The sequence below is a fragment of the Eumetopias jubatus genome, unplaced genomic scaffold, assembly GCF_037043125.1.
Source record: "Eumetopias jubatus isolate StellerSeaLion01/CBP00866 unplaced genomic scaffold, mEumJub1_p1.0 scaffold_4, whole genome shotgun sequence".
Classification (NCBI taxonomy): Eukaryota; Metazoa; Chordata; class Mammalia; order Carnivora; family Otariidae; genus Eumetopias; species Eumetopias jubatus.
In genome coordinates this window covers 13,753,490-13,776,781 of record NW_028274810.1, presented here as the reverse complement: position 1 = coordinate 13,776,781, position 23,292 = coordinate 13,753,490, and the positions used below count along the sequence as shown (strand labels likewise).

The window sequence follows — 23,292 nt, the reverse complement described above, 5'->3', positions numbered from 1 at the left end:
TGTATGCTGGGTATTTTCCATAAAAGAACAGTAGAAAATAAAATGAAAATAAATAATAGTTACCTCCACAAAAGGGCATGCCTGTTCCTTTGTCAGGCCCTTAGAGTGGGAAGCTGAGTTAATCTAATCTGTAGTTGAGGTAGAGATGAGCTTTACTGCTGATTTAGTTTAACTTTACCACTTGCTTCAAATATTTTAAATTAAAAGGGTTTCCTTTCAGCAGGGATTGGGATCTGAGCATTGGTGAGATCCTAGTGGAACCTTTGTGCTTTTCAGCTAAACTGCCCGGTTTCCAAACATGCAGACTTCCTCTCTGCACTACATTCCAATAGCATATTTTAGAATTCCTGAAGCATTCTCTTTGTATTCTACTCAGGCTTCCTGAGTAGGTGAACTCTCTCTCAAATTACCACGCCTTTTGGAGGATACAGTTACTTATACTCACGCCTCAGAAAGATTTTTTTCTTATTTTAGTTCTGTTCTATGTTCTTATCTTCCTAGAAATGAGTGGTTTACTAAATTAGCAATCTGGCTGGTTGAAAAGAAGACATGCATTGTGGATTTACAAAGATACTAATAAGCCAATGTTTACTGAACTTCATTTTACAGTTAGTCTATACAGGACATTGAAGAGATAAAGAAAAGTTCTCTTTCTTTTTCACAAATCCACTGAACACTTAGGATATATGGCACTATTCTGGCAACATACAATATAATCTAAGTAACTGGGATGGATAAAAATGGAGTTCCTAAATTATAAAAGATCTCATTTGATTTTCTAAAATCTAAAATTAGAAGTGGACTAGTTCAGGTTCATTTTATCATGTGATTCTGTTATCTCCTAAAATTTTGTCATCAATATCCATTTAGTGTAAGGAGAAAAAATTGGGTAAGAGCATTCCCATTTTTCAGAGTCTTAGTAAGAAAATAATGAACACCCATTTCATTTACATGTCACTGGCTAAAATTCAGTCTCATGCTCCTACTTAATTGAAAGGGAAGCTGGGAAATATAGTCTTGCTGGGTTTCCAGGACAAAAAAGAAATAGATACACTCAGTTCATAGAACCTGCTAATTTTGTCAGCTTAAGACCTTCTATTTTTAAAGATAAATATTCAGTACAAAAATGTTGAACTGAAAAGGAATGCCTTATCTGTTTATCCAAGCTACCATACTGACAGTGGAGGTAAGGCATATTTTGAGGGAGGGGGTGGTTACCTTCCATTACTTTAGCCATAAGTGAAGGATAAACACATATTCAAAAATCTACTTATAATCCCCTTTAAACTTAATATTTTCAGCCTCTGTTACGCCTATGGGTAAAGGTTAAATGATGGAATTAAAATACTATCAGAGTAACATTTTGTTTTAAAATAACTTCTTTAATGTGTTAGTGCACATTTCTAAGCCTAATATTCTAGTATGGACCTGTAAATCCAAGTTTTTCCCTATGCCATCCTCCCCACATATAATTTATAAACTTCGATTCTATCAATTCCTCTCTCACCATGCTGTGGTCCTTCACAACTTGAATTTCATCTTCCCTGATGTACAGGAGTCAGGACTGAAAGCTGTTTCTCAGGTATGGCTGCACCATCATTTTCAGAGGCATGACAGAAATTTTTCATGGTTTATAACCATTTTTTTTCTAGTGATGCCAGATTTCAATGAATCAGTGTTTACTGAAATATCTCCCATGTTCACTCCTGCATGATATACATAATCAGTATTTTATTCCACTTTGTCTTATTAGCCCAGAAGTCTTCAGAAATATTTACATAGTCTTCTATCTAGCAACTTATTCCTAATTGAGATCTGGTTCCACCATATATCCATTTTCCTTTAAAAGTGCTCCTTCTTTGTAGTTTAAATTTGTTCTCACCATTTTTTATTTTGGCTACAGAATCATTTCTTCTAAAATGATAAACCTTGTTAATCTTCTTCAAAGATTCTTCTGAGAACCAGTCACTGAGCACTTTCTGGATGAGTAATTTGAATTTGAGTTTTATCTGGGATCTGTAAACCACCCTTAATCTGCACAGATAGGGATCCAAGTAGAAGCTATCTGATCATTTGCATGACAGAGAGAAAGAAAACCATTTTGGTGGATACCTATATCACAATTATTTTGTACCTTTTTTTTTTGGACTGATTTTGTCCTTTAGAATTTGGGTTCTACAAAGTTCACACCCTGTTTAAAAGGCTTAATATCTGCCCATTCAAGACTACTTTTATAAATAATTATAATATGCTATAAATGAAAATCTAAGAAGCTCTTGACTGCAGTTTGTGGTAACTTACATTAATCATATCTGCTGTTATTCACAAACTTCTCAGCCTTATGTATGAACACGAACCCTTATTTTATGTAAAACACAACTGAAGTAAATCTGCCTATAGCTACTTCTCTCATGCATTAGTGATTAAAATCTCATTTCAGAGACTAAGCTTCATGAAACTATTGCAAGTGTGTGTGACAGACCACTTGGCATAGTATTTGGCTTTGTGGCAGGAATCAAGTCCATACCTAGAGAATCACCTGTGCAAAGCTTAAGTAATGAAAGCACTTACATGAATTCAGGTCTGCTCCCCTTAATAAGTGGATTCCAGAAGAAAAACATTTTATAAAGACTGTAAGAAATGTACTGATATGGTAAAACTATTATTTCAAAATCCAATTCTAAAGGAGCTGTTGAGCAATGTGGATTATCTGGGGTCCTGGAAAATATCTCTTATAAAAGTGCTCCAAACAAAACATGGTTTACAATGATTTAGAAAATATGAAAGGCTGGATTTTGTAGACTGCTTGGTGCACTTCTTGTTGTTTCTCTTAAATAAAGTAGAAAAAAATCTACAGTGTTGTAGTCCTTTGGTTTTATTTTCTGGGATTAAAAAAGTATAGGCATAAATGTTTTTACGTGGTCTTCTTGAGGATATCCTTTAAAATAACTTGTGAAATGGCTTTATTTATGTCTCTTGATTATCAGTATTCATCAACATCACTGTCAGCCTTGATTAACTGGTTAAAAATTTCAGAGCAGAATAAGGAACTTTCATGAACATTTCCCCCAATCCCTGAGAATCATAATCATCACAGATATATTTTATCCCTTCATCATAAATCTCTGGAAAGCAGCCGTGTTCGTTCATTGTTCACAGGGCAAGGAGCAGTGTCATAGAGAGTTAATCCATGTAAATTGGCTTCCACTCGTAAAGAAATTTTCTGTAACAGAAAAGAAAATTATATATAGGCGTTTGTTCCTTAAAGACATCTTCAATGTCTTCAACATCACATCTTCAATATGTTCTGAAGAATATTTGTGGGATTGGAGATGTAAATCAATTCTAATGAATAACAAGATTGAGACAGATGTTGTACTGCCAAAGGTATCATCTGTAGTATCAACAGTTAGGTAAACCAAGCTTTCCTACTCAGAAGTTCTTCATTTTTCTTTGGTTACTAAAAGGAATCAGTGAAACTAAATGTTGAGGATGGCCTATGTAAACAGGCAGAGTTGATGAAAATTCTGTGAAAAGTTTTCTGCTTACTTGTTTTACAATCCTATTTTCAAGGTTGAACCCCTTACTAACAACACACTACTTCGCCAAACACAGAAATGATTTACCTGAGAGGCTTGTCTTCTGGCATCGCTGCTTATGAAGTTAATTTTCAGAAAGGTTGGAGACTTGACTATAGCAACTTCTTTTGTTCCACCTGAGGGAAGTTTGTGTAAATCTAATGCTGTGTTTTCTTACCTGAAAATCACGGATGTAAGTCAGGAAAAAACCAAAGAAGGAGAAAGACATAGACCATTCCGCTGCAGTGGTGATCATGTGAAGCACATAACCCTTGAGTGACAATGGAAAAAAAAATAATTGTGAAATTTCATCTGAATGATCTAGAATTTCTCTCAAATAAAAGACCCATAAAACCTGTAAACCAATCTGCCTTCTGAAATTCAAAGGACATCAGGTAAACACTAAGGACATATTAATACACTATGGCCTTTTGTTAAAAATGTATCCATGAGTTTATTAATTGTAACAAACATGCCATATTAATTAAAGATGTTACTAAAAGAGGCAGGTACAGAATATATTGATAACATAGATCTCTGTGCACTATTTTCACAATTTTCTGTAGATACAAAACTGTCTAAAATAAGGTTTGTTTAAAAACTTAATTCTATTTATCTTTTATAAGTAATTCTATATCTGAACTTTCTGGAAAACAAAACAAAACAACCCTTAATTTATTGAACATATCTCAAGAATTAAAGAAAGACATTAGGAAAGTCCTCCTAAATGATCTAGCTATCGTAACCTCCTCCAGAGCAAAAAAAATTTCCATTTGAAGAACTAAGAACAGGAGAAGCTCTACTCTATAATCAGGAAGTTACTCCCTTTCCCACAGCCATAAGATTCATTAAATGCCACTAAAAATGTCAGTAAAAAATGCTCATGATAAACTTGTGTTATTTTTAGAGCATTAAATAATATATGGATTATAACTGAGGGAAACTAGTAAATTATTTCATTCTTTCATTCTCACAAACATGTCCCATCCAGGGCTAATTCTTTAAAACTAATTCAAAATGAAATACCACTGCAAGGTTTGTGAAAACAGATGAACTTATTTTATCATCTAGCTAGTATATATCCCTCCTCTTTTTTTCCTCAGGGTCAAAGATGTTATCTCCACTCAGATATCCACTATATTAGAACCCAAATGCAGAGTCCATAATAATAAATCTCTAGATGGTAATTCAGAAAACAAGTATTCCAATAATAAAAGATCTCAGTTGGGTATGTTGTACATTATATACATATTTAGAGGAGTCAATTTCTGAGAAAACTCTTTGCCATCACAATTCTCTTTGTATCTTGAAAATGTTCACTGCTGAAACGTGACAGAAGAATATAGGTGGTGCTACATAAACTCAATCATACATAGAAAATAATCCTAATTTAACAAAATGATTATTCTACTGAAAAAGTATTTTTTAGTGATGACATGAAAAATACATCAAAATCAACCAAAATAGTTATCTTTAATATAATTAAACTAAGTTTTATAGATTCCAAGTTCTTACTCTGTCCTCAGGGTTCCAATGGAGTTTCTGTACGATATCTTTGCCAAAATTCCCACTGTACAAAAGGGATGAGCAAGTTAGCACTATAAAAAAAGTAAGTCAAGGAAAATCTCAGAGAAAACCTGTAAGCTTAAATTAGATTCAAAATAAAAATCACTTTAAAGGTCCACAAGGATTACTCACACATGTTTCCAAGGTCCAAACCCATTTTCTGAAAGACTAGGTACTATACAGCAGTAGTGAAAATTAAAATGTACCCGGAGGATTACTATGAAATGGTTTGCATAGGTAATCCCTCTTTGCTCAGTAAATCAGCAGCACTAGCCTAAGATTCTGCTACATAATTGTTCTCGGGAGGCGTTAACTCATCCTTCCTATCTCTGAAGTGAGTATGATCAGGCTAAATCTTATCTTTGTTCCCAGCTCAATTACTGAGATCCTACGTAAAATTTGAATTTCATGTTTCAAGTCCTTTAATTTAGGGTTACTAACCCAAGAATCTCACCCACAAAATGCCTGCTCATAATATGCCAACAGTGTTCACTTATATTCTGTTACTCAATTCCCTTCCAAGTATAGCCACATTTTACAGCAAAGGATACTGCTAAATGCACTTACTCCACACCAGATAACCACCAGTAGTCTGATCCAGAAGACTTGTTTGCCATGAATTTTGGGCTGCATTTGGTAGGAAAGGATGGTCTGAACGAACATGTATAACGAGCCCATACCAAAGGTGAGCACAGCTCCACATACATGCACAACAAAAAAGGCTGTTTTCTGAGAGGTAGAAAGAAGAAATAAGTAAATAAGGGCACCTCAAAACATATTGCCAACACAATATTTGAAAGCACAAGCTAGTGATCTCAAAAGAACAGTCACTGAATGGAAAAGCACTGTGAATTCTAGAGATTACTTCCTGAAGCAATTCTCTGTCAGAGTACTCCACAAAAGCCAGATTACAGTAAACCAAACTGTTCATATGTCACTACTGAAAATATGACAGTAATTATTCATTTACTCATTGAATAATAGGTTTTTTTGGGTACCTTTTCTGTGTCAAGCACTGTTCTAAGAACTCAGATATATTAGTGAACAAAACAGACAAAAATCTGGCCCTCAGAGTTTACATTCAAGTGAAGAAGCACAAACAATAAGTGATAAACTTTAGAAATAAGTAAAGTCCATCGTATGCTAGATGGTATTAAGGGTTATAGAAAAAGAGTAGTGCCTGGTAAAGGAGGATCAAGATGGTTGGGAAACTGGAGGGAGGGAGTTTCAACTAAAATCTAATTTAAATCTAAGTGCAATTGAAAGGTCAAAAAATTAAAGCATTCCCTCTTGGCTCTCACTGATTGGTTTTGATAAATTCCAATTCTTTTCTCCTTTACCTCACTCATCAGTATCCATTTACATTTTACTTTTTATCACATGTACCCTCTGCTTAAAAGTGACAAGCTCTCCAAAAATTCTACAAACGTTTTTGGTTGAACCACTCTAGTTTCTGAAGGTGATGCAGTCTGTATTTCACTTGGTTGAGAAGGCACCATAGAGCACCTGGCAGAGAGTGTATGATGGGGTAACAAGAGGAGACAGGTTAGGGCTTGGGTCCCTTCTTTCACAATCGACTGTGCTAATTCACAAACATAGAGCCCAATTTTCTTAGTTGAAGCTATAAGAAGTAAAAGATAGTAATGTTTTTGCCAAAGCCATTCATTTTCTTTTGGAGAGGAAGGGCTATTTTGATTCAGTTTGTGGTGTTATAACTGGCAATAAGTTATGAGTACTGGGAAGGGAAAAAAAATGCATTGCTATTACCACTTTGAGTAACAAAGAAAAAAAACTTCAGCACCCGTAAAACATAAAACAAAATGGTATTATCTTCTTATGGGAATTTATCTATACATATGAATAAAGGCTAGAAAAATATAGGCAAAAATGAAATTAACTATTTTAGGGCTACAAGGAGGTGAATTTTTCCTAAAAAAAAAAAAATTCTCATATGTATTGATGAAGGTAAATACAGATATAGCCTGATTGATGTCCACCTGTGATCAGTCCCAACAACAAAATCCTGTGAATTAGAAAGTAAAAATAAAGAATGGAGAGTGCTTATTACTGTATTTTTATAATTAAAAATAAAGGCATTTAAAACTGGTTTTAACTGGCAGTACTTCTGCTTGTACATTCAATTTTGTCATTTTAGAGACCAGGGGAACAGCAAAAGATCTCGAAATAGGCCAGGGAGTATTTTTCCAGTGGAATGTTAGAGCCTCTGGGGCTGGTTCTACACGAATGTGAGTTTTACTTGGCTCTGATTAGGCTATTTTTCACAAAAAACTTCCGTCATGATAGAAGTTATGTGTAGAGATGGAAGTTAACTTATAGAAAACTGATAGTAAGGCAAATAATCCATATCTATACAAACGCAAGTTGTGTCTTTTTGAATGTTATTATCACTCTGTGAATAATGACCAGTTTTACATCATAAATTTATTTTAGCATTCCCTATCTGACTACAAACGTGTGGCACCTTGACTTTTCTTTTGGGCTGATTTGTAATACCTACTGTTTCCCTCATTAATTAATAAGTTAAATAAAATCTTTGGCACATGTGCAAAAGTCATTATTTTATCCTCTTTAAAAATATATCCTTTCACAAAACAAAGACAAAAACTTATCCTTTGACAAAGACAAGAAAAATTACAGAGATATGTGTGGTCAGGAGCAAATGTCTGATAAAGAACTTATAAATATTCAACGGTCTGTAATCTTTACCTACAAGCAGTTAATGAAACTTAGGAACTAATCTCCTGCTTACTTATCCTCTCTCTCCAAAGTTTCCTTGAGGATAAATTTTATAGGAAGAAAGAATGGCATGTGACAACAGAGGCACATATCATAGAATTATGTTGCCATGAGCCACACAATACCAAGGATTACTGGTAACCACTGGAAACTAGAAAAGAGGCATGTGTCCCCAAAAGGGAACTATCCCTACTAACATCTTGGTTTTAGACTTCTGGCCTCCTGAACTTTGAGAGAATAAATTTCCGTTATTACAAGCCACTCAATTTATAGTATTTTGTTATGGCAGCCCTATGAAATTAATATAGATTTCTGTTTACTTATCCCTTCCAAGTTTCCTCAAAGATAAATGTCCTAGGGGGGGAAAAATTCCTCTAAATGGACACTGAGGACTCTTAGCATATGTTTGTTTTGCTGAATATTAGTATACACAGTTGTTTTCAAAGAAATTAAATTTGTGTTTTTTAAGGCAGATTTTTTCAAATCCCATTGGGTCTCTTTAAGCGTAGACAACCACAGTAAAAGCAAGAGAATTTTTATCCATCATGCATAGTCCCTTTGGCCTCTTTAATAAGTCACTAAACAATGAGAACATCTTTGTTCGAAGTGCTATGTTAGGTGCTGAATATACAATGGTGAACAAAACCATTGTGCTTAGAATTAATGGAGAAATAGATCAACTAAAATTTTTAGAAACCATAGATATAAAATTAGACTATACTAAGTGCTGTGAAGAATTTGTTTCCAGAGGCTTAGAGAACACAAATACAAATAAAGAAAACTCGAACTATATAGGAACAAGTCTAGTCACAGAGAAGACCTCCCCGAGGAAGTAGTATGCACTGAGATGTTGAAGACACCTAGATCTATTTAGGTTTGGGGTTGTGAAATGTCCAACAAAAGAAACATGTGAAATGGAGTAAAATAAACTTGTCTTATTTAAGGAACAAAGAAAGTCCAGTGTTATATACAAGGGAGGATATTAAGAAGGGGAATGATGTAGAACGAGGCTGGAGAAGTAGATCATGCAGCCAGATCATGCAAGACCTTTGAATTAATCAAGCAGTTTGGCAGTTCATCAAATTCCTTTTTCTCTCTTGATTACATCTCTTTTCATGGAACTTTGGTGCTGTTCAGCTTTAAGCAGGGGTACAGGGAAAGAGTGAGATATATATATAATTCCAAAAGATTACACTGGCTGCCATATTAAATGAAAGGGATGTTAAGAGTGAAGGCAGAGGAAGTATTTAGGAGGCTATGGTAGCAGGCCAGGCTACGAGAGATAATGAAATCTGATCTGGTTGAGGAGATGGTAGGGAGAGCAAGCGGAGATGGAAATGAAGAGAAGCAGATGTTTTCAAGAAATGTTTAAGGGGTAAAACCAACAAGCCCCTACTTTAAAACACAGTGCTAGAGTCTCTTCCAAGTCAAACTCTGTAACTTGAGTTTGTTTCTGCAAGACAGAAGTGGGAAGAGGCAGGGGCAATGCACTCACCACTTAAAATAAGCAGTAAAAGTTTACATGAGAAAGGAAGGAAGGATATCGGGGTACTGTTAGAGAGTCTGCTTATAAATAGGGCCCAGCAATGAAGCCATCAGTGAAGGATGCAGAGGAAATTCAACAGGTCCAAAGTTGCATGAAAAGAGATGTGATGGAGAGAGAAAAAAGGAATTTGATTCAAAATTTAAAGGCCCAGGGACCCCTGTGGTGAAGATTAACTAGAATGAAAGCTAAAAGGAACACAGCAAAAAAAGTATATAAACCGTTTTTGTAGGCAAATGAGGAAAAGGTAGAAAGGCAGAGTGCACAGGTTACAATCAGGAACTGCCATTGGAATTTACTGGATCGCATAAACAAATATCAGTTACTAACAGAGGTAGCATCTTAAGTGTGGAGGTCACTTTGGGATTCATTTTTACCATACAGAGATGAGAGATAATTGATAAAGGGACAACTGGAACGAAGACTCACTATCCATATACTAAAAATTCCCCAAAACATATTTTTAACGCTGAGCTTTAGAAACTGATTAGTGAAGGCAGGATCCTCTTTGTGGCAAAGACAGCTAGCTAGCTAGCCATCAAAAATTCTGTGTCCCTTCCATAGTATGGAGTTGCCCCAGGAACTGATGCTCAGAAAGACTTCATTTCCCAGCCCCTCTTGTGTCTAGCAAATAAATGTTAATAGAATGATGTGAGTCACTGCCAGGTCAAGGTTGTTAAGAAGCAGGTGTGATTTCTGTATATTCTCCTTGACTGTTTCAATCAGCTGGATGCAGAGGATGGTAAGGACTTAGAGAATGGGAAAGCTCAACGATGGATAGTGTCTGCGCCTTAAATCATTGTGGGAGGAAAGCCGTTTATCAGCCAGAAATACCCGGAGTGGATGCATGAATATGCCTCTATATGTGTATCTGTATGAGTGTGTATAAATAGTTACTAGATGTCTAAATAGGTTATCAGATGTCTAAACTGAAACTCTGAAGACTGCAGAGAGATTAATCAAAAAAAAAAAAAAAAAAAACAACACCTATACGCCTGGGATACAGCTGGTATTACCGAAGACTCATCTGAAAGAATGTCAGTAGAAAGGAATGTGAAGAGTTTGCAAATATTTGTGAAGGTTAACCTACTACTTTAAGAATTCCCTGAGAAGGGGCACCTGGGTGGCTCAGTCGGTTAAGCGTCTGCCTTCGGCTCAGGTCATGATCCCAGGGTCCTGGGATCGAGTCCCACATCAGGCTCCCTGCTTAGCAGGGAGCCTGCTTCTCCCTCTCCCTCTGCCCTACCCCTGCTCGTGCTCTATCTCTCTCGTTCTCGCTATCTCAAATAAATAAATAAAATCTTAAAAAAAAAAAAAGAATTCCCTGAGAAAAATCTGGAAAAGCTCTATATCCTCCCTTTACCTCCTCATATGAGGGGCTGAGCACCTAGAAATAGAGGTGATCGATGGGAACATCTAAACAAGAATATAAAATAGGTAAATGAGTGTAACTTGTTAGGCATTTTTTTTTTCCAAAGATCTTTATTTTTAAGTAATCTCTACACCCAACACGGGGCTCGAACTCACAACCCCGAGATCAAGAGCTGTATGCTCTATCAAATGAGCCAGCCAGGTGCCCCTCTCATATATATATATTTTTTTAAGTTTAAATCTATAATTGTGTCACTTATAATTTATATCAATTCTCTCTGGTCTTGGCGTAATCTCCAACTAAGCAGTAATGAAGAATCTAATAGAGTCCTGTGAATCCTTAAAAGGTCAGAATAATTTATAGGTGTTCAGGAGCTTACTAAGAATGAATTGTTCTAATTGTGTATGTAGTGATCCCGAAGAAGGTCAAATAATTTCAAGGCAGGGGATTCTACTTTGTTTTTTTGTTTTTTAAAGATTTTATTTATTTATTTGAGACAGAGAGAATGAGAGAGAGAGAGCACATGAGAGGGGGTAGGGTCAGAGGGAGAAGCAGACTTCCTGCTGAGCAGGGAGCCCAATGCGGGCTCGATCCCGGGACTCCAGGATCATGACCTGAGCCAAAGGCAGTTGCTTAACCAACTGAACCACCCAGGCGCCTGGATTCTACTTGGTTAAGGCAAAGAAACAATAACAGTGTGTAACTGAATGTTTCAGATTTCCTTTTTAACATGTATTAATTTATGTACCTCAGGAAAATACCTATGCTGAGCTAAAACACAAACCTGGAAGTTTGCCACAACAGAAAGTCCAAAACAACTCAGTAACCCAAGTACAAGGCCAGCCTTGTTTAATTTGATGATACGACTCTCTTCAGGATTCAGGGCATGAACTTGCTTGTAACGAACATAAATGGTAGCAATGCCTGGGAAAAGATAATCCGAAAAACAACAAAGTAATAAGTAAGCAGGGAATAAAGTTGCCAACAAAGAGTTAACAAAGGTCACCTAACATATATCTTCCTTTCAAATTTAATTTGAGAGAAGAGAAAAAACGAAAAGCAGAAACAGCTGTTGATTTTAAAGAACCTTTAAGGTTGCATTATGGAACCAGTAATATCTCTGTGTGACTGAAAGGCACTGGCCTCCCATGGGCCTCACATTTACAAATATTTATGATAAAATTTAAGAGATAAGTCTGATGTTTTCTGACAATTTCTAATGATAAGTTTTATATAAAACAAAATATCCTATATGATTAGCATTAAAGTTTAAAGTAATTATTGCTAAAATATGGATAAAATGGGTACCGGCAAAAAAAAACACCAAAAGGTGATTTGCCTCACTCCCATTGCATTTTATTTCAAATTATTACAACTTGGTTCAATCAGGTATAGCAGTCGATTACACAGAAAACAAAAACAGCCACTTTACCATCCTTGTTAGTCAAGAAAGGGTCAAATCAAATAAAATTTTCCATTGCAAAAATATTGCCAAAGAACTCAGAAGTGTAGAAAATGAAACAGAGATATGCTTTTGTAGAAATGTTTTTGAAAACTTTAGTCATAAGGTGAACTTCTATGCACTGAATCATTCATTTCCTTGACATAAATTTTTGATCCAAGCAGATAATACATATGATATGGAAGAGTTCAAATATTTAAAACAATCACAATTGATGGAAAAAATGTTTTAATCATTAATAAAAGTTTGATTCAAAAAATAAATAATGAACAGGAATGTAAAATACAGAATTCCATTCCTTTGGTGTTAGAACACCGTTCAAAAATCAAAACACGGTTCCACTGCTACTCTTAAACTTCTAAATTGTTTATCCTAAATAAATTTAGTTGGTGTTAGTTGTGGTCGGTGTGTTTATAGCTTTTTGTCCTCTACTGGTCATTAAGAAATCCACTTAAGGTCTCAAGAAATATTTGGTTATACTTTACAACTTCTATTTGGATGAGTAGTCAAATAGCCTTATAGATATTTTTTAAGGATTTATTTCTATAATTTAGCATTTTTAGAAATTGCTTTTCTTTTAAAAGGAACATTATCTGGGACCAAGAATTTAGTGATAACATTCCCTCAGGTATAACCAGAAACTAAAACAAGTAACACAAGTGTTTAAAGAAGGAAAGAGCAATTTCACTATTAATTTTGATTTTTAAAACAATTCCCATTACTTACACAAAACTGCGGCAATATTTAACATTGCCCCAAACAAGCATTTTTCTGGAGCTACTGTACCAGTGTCACTGAAAGAAAAAGAAGAAGGTATGTGGATTTCTCACACTAAATATACATGTGTTATTTTTTCTAAAGAATAAGAAATAATGGGTTACTTCAAATCCTGTATCTTTTTATACATTTGTAAGTTCAACTCAAATAATTTTAGGAGAACATGACAGTTCAAGCTCACAGTACTTATCTAGTTCACTTTTTTTTTTTTTTAAAGATTTTATTTGAGAGAGAGAGAGGGAGAACACAGAGGAAGAGTGAGAGGGAGAAGCCGACTCCCCGTTGAGCAGGGAGGCCGATGCGGGACTCGATCCCAGGACCTGGGATCATGACCTGAGCCAAGGCAGACGCTTAACCGACAGAGCCACCCAGGTGCCCTAGTTCACTTTTATCTCATATCACTTGAGATTATTTCTTTTTCAGATAACAGAAATCAATAGAAATTGATTTAAAAAAAACAAAAAACAAACCTGGGTGCCTGGTGGCTCAGTCAGTTAAGTGTCTGCCTTTGGCTCAGGTCATGATCCCAAGGTCCTGGGATCGAGTCTTACATCAGGCTCCCTGCTCAGTGGGGAGCCGGCTTCTCCCTCTCCCTCTGCCCCTCCTCCCCGCTTGTTTTTTCTCTCTCTCTCTCAAATAAATAAAAATCTTAAAAATATACACAAATAAAAAAATTTAAAAAACCAAATCTATCCTGGGTATGTTAGGGCTGTGTTACTAACTTCTATAAATTGGCCAGGTATGTTCCTCTGTCCCACTTGAATGTTCCCTAAACACTATAGGTCCTTTCACAACTCTGCTTTTGTCATGTTTGTTGACCCTGTCTACAAATCAATTAATACCTAATCATTTCCTGTTAATTTAAAAAACATTTATCAAGCACCTACTATGTGCCTGACAGTATTTTAGGGACAGAAGTATAGTGGTTAGTAAAAGAGACAAAGCCCTTCCCCTCTTGGATCTTCCATGTGAGACCAATTTTTCCCTACCCTCCAAAGCCTTGGCCAACTCCTCTAGCAGAATGAGGACTCGCAGAGCATTCTGTCCAGACTTCTGTTAAAATCACTGATCACAATGTATTGCGATACATCGGCTTACATGCTTGTGCTTCAGGGCAGCAGGGAAAACACAGGTCCAGATAACAGCCCACCTACCATTTACTGTGGAACCTTGGGTATGCTCTTGTGTCTCTCTATAACTGTTCCTTATCTGCAAAATGGGGCCATTAATTCCCTCCCAGCCTCATCAGCTCAACATGAGGAAATGAAACTGACAATACATGTTAAGATCTAGCACAGCAGCAGACACAGGGGAGACACCCATTAAATATTAGTTCCTTTCCCTTCCCTCAAACTACAGTAAAGATGAAAAAGACAAAGTCTTTGGCCATGAACTGAAGTACTAGAGGAAAGAGATAATAAGGATCTCAGCTAACACAATGTAATGGGAATAAAAAAGAGATGGAAAATCACATCTGGTAAGGAATCAATAAGGTTTGGTGAACATTTGGTTTAGGTTTATGAAAAGTAAAGTAACACATATAAATTCAAAGGATTGCTCCTTTTGACTCTAAGATATACCTTTAGAAACAAAAGATTTAAAAAAAAAAAAGAAACAAAAGATTTTGCTACTCTGATCATCTTCAGGGAGTGAGGATTATGGTTTTGTTGTTTGTTTCTTCTACTTTTCAAATTTTCAAGAATAATATACATATATATTCTTATAATCAGAAAAAAAATTTTCTGATTCCCTAAAATTTTAATAGTTGTATTTCAAGAGATGCTGCAGTTTCAAAATATCCTAGAAAAAAACAAAAACATGCATTTCCAAGATGGCTGGCTGCCTCGGCTCTGGAACAGTTTGATACAAACTGGCCTACAAGTGAAAACAGCCAAGTCCATCACCTCATCAGCACAGCACTCCAACCCAGTGGTGATCAAACTATTTTGATCACATGTCACCAAAAAAAAAAAAAAAGGGTGTGATTATGTAACTTCAAAATATATGTATTTATTATATAAGTTCAAATATCAAGATTAAAAAGTATACACAGAAATTCCAATAATTTGTTCGCGTGCCCCGGTACTCATCTCCTGCATTCTACCTGGGCATCCATTACTTGAACCAACTAAGAGAACACCTGAAACATACTTGGCAGTGGAACTGTCTTTGGAGTGAAATTTACATTTGGTTATTTCTTTTGGGACTATTAACAATTAAACATTTTAGATGGGGTCTAGGAACTGAAAGGAACTTTGCAGAGCATCTCGTCTAACTTAAGCATTCTTCAAATGAAGGAAATGAGCCTGAGAAGTAAAATTAAGTAGTACTGAGTTTAAATGTATTAGAACATTGGAGAAAGATCCCAGGGTAATAATACTACATAATACTATAATATTATAATAATACAGAAAAATAAAAGGGCAGAACAGGGACGGAAAAGGAAGTGTCTAGGTTACTATCAGAAAATCACATGCAGTACCATCAGAGAACTGAAACTCTGAAAAAGAACCCAAAGGCCTCTTAAATGATTAAAAGCTCCTTAAAGTGAAAGCAGACAAGTTCCCGAACGGCAAATAAAAATGCTGAAAGGCACTCAGGAATTACTGATGTATGTTCTCTAAAAAGTTACTAAAGAATGAACTGGCTCCTTAAGCTACATGTTCCTCTAGCAGAGTGGTGATCAGTGGTGATTAGTCATCAAATTATTCCTACAGTTGGAACCTTAAATTCTAAAATATCTTTGGTTTTTGTACATCTTCCCAAAGTGTAGCCAATTTGTTGCTATCTTTTGCTTCATACCATACCATTGTGGGAACAAATGTAGATGGTAACATTCTGATCTCTTCTTGATATTTTAAAAAGATAAATTTAGCCTTCTGGTTTGTCATCCTTTAAAAATTCACTATTTTCTATGTTGGAGAGGTTATTTTTCAGAATGTAAACAAATAAATAAATGAAACAACTCTAACAACAAAACAAACTATGGAAGGAAATCAATCAAACCACTAATTACCTCTGGACAGGCAGGAGCTGGAGAGGGGTTGAAATAGACTTTCATTTTTTACTTTTATAATCAGTCTAGTATTATTTAAAATTTGTTAGGATAAGTATATATTGCCTTTATAACTGGAAAAAAAGAGTTATGAACATAGCACAAGCAACTGAGTGCCCATACTTACATCATTATTAGTTTTGAAATTTCAAAAATATTACTGATAAGTTTTGATATTTAATGTGTCAGAAAGATCTAGACAATATGTCATAAAGGTTAAAAGCAGGGTCTCTAGAGTCAAATTGCCCAAACTGCATTTTGGTTCCATCCCTGAGTCATGTGGCCTTGAACAAATAACTTATTTCCTTCTCTCTTACATGGGGGTAAAAATTCTTACTTCAAAGGGTAGTTGTAAGGATCCAATCATTTATCATCTGAAGAATGCTTAGAACATTACCTTGCACACAGTAAGTAGATGGATAAATAGTTGTCATTACCATTATCTTTTAATACTATTACTGTTGTTTGCAGCATTTTTTAATTTTAAGGGGAGATAATTCCACTTCTATCTTCTGAGACAACCTCAAATATTTATTTGGAAGACAAGGCACTTAAAGTGTCCTAATTCACTAACTAATTCACTAAGTGAATCATACCCCTCTATCTCCACCTTTCTCTATCACATGGAAAGAACCAAATACAACTTCCTTTTTATATTCTTTTTGTTGTTGTAATGTCGAACATAAAATCTGAATTTTAAAATGTTAATGTGGAATGTTAGCTTCACTGTTAGAATGTGAATGATGCATAAACAGTCTCCTATAAAAAAATACATTTCACTGACCTGATATAAGGCAGAGCAGGGTCAACATGGTGAAGTGTTATGGCCGTAATGTACGAAAATATGAAAGCAGCAGCTGTCCAAATTACTAGGGCTGAAGGGAGGAAACTGAGACCTTGCTGAAACCACCACATCTCAAACAGGTCTTCTGAAGTAGAAAAAACAAATTAGAGAAGATTATTCACAAGTATTTCCTCTCTTCTACTTTAGCCACCCACTCCCACTATCTTGTATTTATCACCATGAGCTGTTCCACTTCTGAAATCATCCCCCACACCATCTACTACACCTGCTTGCTTTCAGTTTTTCTGTAAATGGAACCAAGCTTCACCCACTTGCCATACCCAGAAGCGTTCTTTCTACCCCAGCTTTTCACACATAATCAAGTAGTAAGCACTGTTTATTCAACCTCCTAAATTTCCTTCAAATCTACCCTTTCTCTCCATCTTCACTGCCACTACTCTACCTAAAGCACCATCATTTCTTGGCCAGATTATTATTATAATCTCCCAAATGGTCTTTCTGTAGTGTGGACCATGACCAATCTAGACTCTACCCTAAAACCAGAGTGATCATTCTAATTCTGAAATACCAATCTGACTACCTATTCACCTACAAAGAATATTTCAGGTCCTCCCTGTGCCCTTATAAATTGTCTTTCCTCCTTAACTCAGTCTACAGGGTCTTTGCATTCTCTGATCTCTACTTACCTTTCGGTAACTCATCTCTGGCTACTTCTCTGTTCCCAATTCCTTGCTCTAGCTTTCATCTTCATCATCGTGACAAATGCAAACACAGTGTCTACTGTGTCAGCATGTTACTAATCACCTTAAATACATGATCCCATTTACTTCTCACAACAGAATTACAGAGGTTAAGAGCACTGTCCAAGGTCACAGGGCTAGGACTCAGTAGAGACAGAATTCAAACTCAGGCAGTTCTGTTCCAACATCAATCACTATGCTATATGGCTACAGCAAACTTCTTTCAGATGTTCAAATGTGTCATGCTCTCTTGTACACTTGCAGACCTTCGCATACACTGTTCTGTCCGGATAACAGGCTACCATGCTATCACCCTCTAGCCTCACTACCACCTGTTAACTCCTATATATATATATATATTTTTTAAAGATTTTATTTATTTGACAGAGAGAGACACAACGAGAGAGGGAACACAAGCAGGGGGAGGGGGAGAGGGAGAAGCAGGCTCCCCGCCAAGCAGGGAGTCCGATGCGGGGCTCGATCCCAGGACCCCGGGACCATGACCTGAGCCGAAGGCAGACGCTTAACAACTGAGCCACCCAGGCGCCCCTCCTATATATTTTCAAGTACCAACTCTTCCAGCTTGAGCTGAGTGTCCCTACTTTGTTTCCAAGAGCACCCTTTACTTCCCCGACCAGGGCATTCATCTCACTTAACTGTTGCTTGTTTGCTTGGTTTTATCTTCCTCACTAAACCTTAGGTTCTGACAGAGCAGGAACCAACCGTTTTGTTCACCATTCTATTTCCAGCTCCTACATGAGAGAGAAAAGAAAAAGAGCACCTAAATACACACATATCACTCATCACCACTTTCTCTCTTAAATTCCAGACTGAGGATGTTGTTTCTGAATTCACTTATTACTTGACATTAATGTTTCTGAATGCATTTAATTTTTAAAAATAAATACAGAAATACTTTCAAATTATAAGAAATTACTCCTATGCATGTGAAAATAATGTCATGTTTGGAGGAGTATCTTCTCATAGTTTGATGGACAGAAACTGAATATTTCCCATGAACTTTGTAAGAATAACTCTTATCTGTATAATCCTCCCATGTGCTCAGTTTCTTCCAAATAATGAAATCTCAGCATTTTTGACTTGTACTTGTCATTTACTCTGATCATCTGACTTGTTGCTAAATATGTACATTTAAATCTTGCTAAATAAGTTTCTTTTCCTTTATCCCTAAAGTCACCATTATAGACTTGATTTGAATAATTTCCTACTTGAATTACCATAACCTCCTCCTGTTTTTTTTTTCCCTTTTTAGTCTTTAACATTCTGTCAATTTTCTTCATCAATTTACTTAAACATGACAATTCCTTGCCACACTCCTATAGTGCTTTTCCCAGCATAAGTTTCTGAGACAGTAATTCTCAATTTCTATAAATTTTGAATTACTTCTTAAATCTTTCTTTCTTCTCTTTGAAAAACATTTTATTTTGGATAATTCTAACATAACATCCTTAGAGGCATCTAGTTTCATATTTGTTGGTTCCACCAACCTTGCACCTGTTTAATAGTTTTTGACTATGAACTTGTATTTGGATTTTAATTGGGAGTATTCTAAAAGGCTTAGGTTAAGGGTGAATCATTCCAGGGAGGGTCTATATCTATTTTTGCCAAGCGGTCTGGCACATTACCAAGGGGCCAACTTTAATTTCCTGACTTTCAGGTTTTCTAGACCATGTAGATATGTAAATTTGAACCTTAAATCTGAGTGATGGCAGACCCTGTAGTTTCAAGTTCGCAAGAGGTACCTTTACGCACCCACCTGGACATGGGTGAAAATGAACAAATTTCTTTGTGGCCAGGAAGGAGGTATTTTCCCTAGCCCACCTTTCATGGAGTATAGTTTTTTGAGGATCCAGGCTGAATTTGGGGGAAGGTGGTTCTCCAAGGCCATGGGTTATGCAATTTCAAGTAGATATATTTACATTTTAAGTTTCATGAACAAAATCATCCCCTGAAACACATTTATACAAACTACCATGTGAATGGTGCCTCTTGGAGTTGTATACCTGAGAGGTCAAAGGGCTATGAATTCTTTCTCTCTACCTTGGGTGGGGAGCAAGAGGAGCCTATCACCTGTCCCTAATTGTGCTTTATTTCTACTATCAGCCAAACCAAAAGACACACTGCTAGTTTACTACTCTGGTTTGTTTTCTCTTTGACCTTTTAGCCCTGGGGATTTCCCTTTCTGTTCTACAGGCCTACAATGCATTTAAAAGGCTAATCCAGCATTTAGGAGTTTTGGCAAAAGGAATTTCCAAAACATTGTGTCCATCTCATTGCTAGAAGCATAACCTCCTCTTCCTTTAATCATTTTTGTTTGCTCACATCCTTCCTATTCTTTAAAATTGAGCTCAAATACGATCCTCCACACTCGACCCTTCCTAATCTCTTTGCATCCGGAAACAAGCACTCCTTCTTCTGAGAACACTTGATTTGCACATCTCTTATGGATATTGTCTTCTACAGTATGACAAACAAGGAAAGGTCTTAAGTGGATAAAATCCTTGGTGAGAGACTCCACTAAGCATAGCAGAGGGCCTTGCCTATAGTAATCACTAAATATTTTCTGATTGAACAGCCAAAACCAAATCTTCTTAAACCCCAAAAAGATTCATGATTTTTCTATTTCAGTAAACAGTAATGCCATTTTTCCAGGTTATCCAGATTCTAAGACCTCAGAGTAACAGTAGGTTCCAAAATAGTACGCTCTAGCCACATGTGGCTATTCAAATTAAAATTTCAATTGACTAAAATAAAACTTAAAAATTTAGTCTTTCAGTCACACTAGCCACATGTCAAGTGCTCAAAAGCCCCATGTGTCTAGAGGCTACCATAAAGGATGGTGAACATAGAGAACATTTCCATTAACATGGGAAAGTTCTACTGAATGATGCTGAGTAGCTATTATAGGGATTGTACTGACAAAGCACAAGTAAAGAAACATGTTACCGATACATAGTAAGTGGTAGCTTTTAGTACTGTTAAATGGTCTAAAATAATACCCACTTCACAGAGATTTATGCAAGAACTAAATGAGTTTATATATGTAAAATACTGTCACAGATGATCAATAAATGGCTGTTGTTCCTCTTTTAGACTGTAAAAGATGAATTACCTGTTTTATAAGCTCATAAGATATTGGTCTTCAAATCTGCACAAACCAGCACCTTTGTAAATCCTGAAATCTATATACAAAGAAAATAAGAAAATGTTTCAAACCACATTCTTTTAAACGTACAATTTCAAGTCAATGCACCAATATCTGTTCATGGGTAGGACACTATGTTATAGAATTATTAATACGTTATTTTTCTTTAAAGAGCCAATACTTGTGTTTATTTTTTTATTTTAAAGTTAGTTTGGTGAACATACAGGGTTATATTAGTTTCAAGTGTATAATATAGTGATTCAACACTTCCATACAATACCTGGTGCTCATCAGGTTAAGTGTACTAGTGTGTTTTATAATGATGTTGTACCATCTGAAATTAATAAATCTAAGATATTAATTTTCCTATCCTTTCTCACATTAGACACCTTTCGCTGATGTCAAAAAAGATAAAATAAAAGGAAAAACACTGAATTTTCTCCTATGGAAAGGAAAGACAAAAATGAGCAAAGACCAATAGTTTATTATTAAGCAAAATAAAACATTAACTAGTCCGTGTGATGCAACGGGAAGAACACAGTTGTGAGATCAGCTTTACCCAAGTGCAAATCCTAGCTTTATCAAGTCCCAGCTGTATGATTTGAGGAAAATTACTAAGCTTCTCTGAGTTACAGTATTCTGATTTACAGTAGCTATCTCAAAGGGTTGTTCCTTAGAGTAGAACAGAGAAGGCATACAATATAACAATGATAGCTGATTTATCAATTCTGTACAACTGTAACTAGCCACAAGGATGGGGAACAACACCTAATTCTTTGCATGTGTGAATCATCTTGGATTTGTATCTCCTCAGCCTTTGAGGGTTCTGTTTAAACTGACAGTTTAGAAGACAAGCAGGGCTTGAAATGATTTACCAGTCTGCTAATGACAACTGAAAAATTTAAGCGCCCTGACTTGGTAAGGAAGACTATTTTTGCCCATATATTTTCACAGTGGAAAGCTAGAAGTGTGGCTGGCTAATTGCCAAGTAAACAAAATTAAAATTTTAATGGTTAATGATTTAAGAAACCTTTGAAAATAGGCAAGAACAACCTCCATCTAGTAGTAAGAGTGCTTAAAGATATATTCTTGCATCTCTCACCTACCTTCTCTGCTTTCTTTGAAGATCCATGAATCAGAACAGCAGTTACAATTCTTAAATTTCACAAATGTTTGAATGCCACTGGTAATAAGATTAATTCCTTATACTGTCTCCTCTAAGTGGTGACTGCTAAGAAACAATAAGAAAGTAAATTCTGGATGTTCCAAGTGAAGAGAGAAAGTCTTAAGCTCTTTTTAAAAGTCCACAGAACCACCAGGCCCAAAGCAAAGCATAAGAGAAAACGGTTATTTTTCTAAACTCTAACCTGGCCTTCTGACAAATGTGATATTGTTGTAATTGTTAAATCCTAAAGAGTCTAGAAGATGAAGTAACTTTTTATATATAAGTTGGATCAAATGTTACAAGGGGAGAAATGGGGGAGAATCTGATAATGCCACAAGAATTACGGAACTGCATTTGGGTCCTGATTTATAAATTAAAATTTGGGAGAACTGGAAAAATTATTTCCCCGATGTGTTTACTGGTTTTCAAATGTATCCTAATGTAAAGAACGAACAGTTGTGAGGATACAAAGGACCAGCCATTTACCTTTCTGCCCCTCAGGTCCGCCCCGCGACGGAACTGCGCGTGGTAGACGATCTTCGGATAAACACAAGGTCACCAAAGATCTCAATTTCAAACCTGCCCCCAACCCCCCTACCAAGGAATCTGAGCCCGGGAGTGAAAATTGGAACGCGTACCCAACCGCAGTTTTTGTGGCACTAGGGCGAAGGTTCTCGGTAGCCGCTTAAAACAAAACCCAAGGCATTATTTACACCGCTGCCTCCTTATAGAGGCGCATAACCCTGGGACGCAGATCTCAACTGGGCTTTGCCTGCGGCCCGGAAACGATGCGGGAAGCGAACCCTGGCTCCGCCTGCTCGGGGTTAGTAAGGGAGAGGAACCAGGAGACACCAAGGATGGGGAGACAGAGGTGAAGCACGGAGGCCTGAGCCCAGCCCGCACCCGCCCCCATCCCCCAGGTCCCCAGGAGCCCGCCTGCGCTCCGGCCACCAGCGGGTCCCTCTCCCGCGCTTCGCACAGTATAGTCCCGGGAGGCAGGGCCAGCCGGCACGCGACTCGAGCGCTGGCCATGGCATTGGGGGTACGGGGCTCCGGGCGACTTCCACTTCCCAGACCCGCCTAATCCCATTCTCTGACGCACACCCCTACAGGGGGCTAGGGCCCACCCTCAGGCCCTTTTCAGCCTACCTTGTTTGCTTGGATGAGCCCGCCAGGGTTGGCCGCCGCGTCCGAAGACGGCCCGCGGGACCGAGACAGGGCGGGATGCTAGGGCGCGCTCCCGAGCAGCCAGGAACTGTCCTGGGGCGCGCTTACCTCCCCGAGGAGCGCGCCCGCGCCGCCGCTC

General features: G+C 36.9%; 1 protein-coding gene across 4 annotated transcripts; it reads right to left on the bottom strand.

The window, feature by feature from the left end:
* Nucleotides 1-1,616: 1,616 nt before the first annotated feature.
* DRAM2 (DNA damage regulated autophagy modulator 2) lies at nt 1,617-23,283 on the bottom strand. 4 transcript variants are annotated; one of them, XM_088022332.1, is made up of 11 exons: nt 23,136-23,283; nt 21,924-22,052; nt 20,789-20,858; nt 18,313-18,407; nt 16,895-17,039; nt 13,005-13,072; nt 11,601-11,740; nt 5,696-5,873; nt 5,094-5,176; nt 3,757-3,849; nt 1,617-3,223 (listed from the first exon to the last, which is right to left on the bottom strand). In XM_088022332.1, exons 5-11 carry the CDS (start codon nt 17,023-17,025, stop codon nt 3,116-3,118), a joined length of 801 nt encoding a protein of 266 aa, XP_087878458.1. In that variant the 5' UTR covers nt 17,026-17,039; nt 18,313-18,407; nt 20,789-20,858; nt 21,924-22,052; nt 23,136-23,283; the 3' UTR covers nt 1,617-3,115. The 4 variants fall into 4 exon arrangements, with proteins under 4 accessions (XP_087878458.1, XP_027957734.1, XP_087878459.1 ...); XM_028101933.2 differs by having other exon boundaries at nt 21,928-22,052; XM_088022333.1 differs by having other exon boundaries at nt 16,895-17,036; nt 21,928-22,052.
* Nucleotides 23,284-23,292: the final 9 nt, after the last annotated feature.

Bases quoted from the DNA above. Each gene is read 5' to 3' on its own strand.
- DRAM2 (XM_088022332.1), bottom strand. From the start codon at position 17,025: ATGTGGTGGTTTCAGCAAGGTCTCAGTTTCCTCCCTTCAGCCCTAGTA. The intron at 5,874-11,600 runs GTTTGTGTTTTA...TCTACCTCTCAG, and splicing joins CTGTTGTGGCAAACTTCCAG to AAAACAGCCTTTTTTGTTGT. The intron at 3,224-3,756 runs GTAAGAAAACAC...TTTCTGTTACAG, and splicing joins CTTACATCCGTGATTTTCAG to AAAATTTCTTTACGAGTGGA.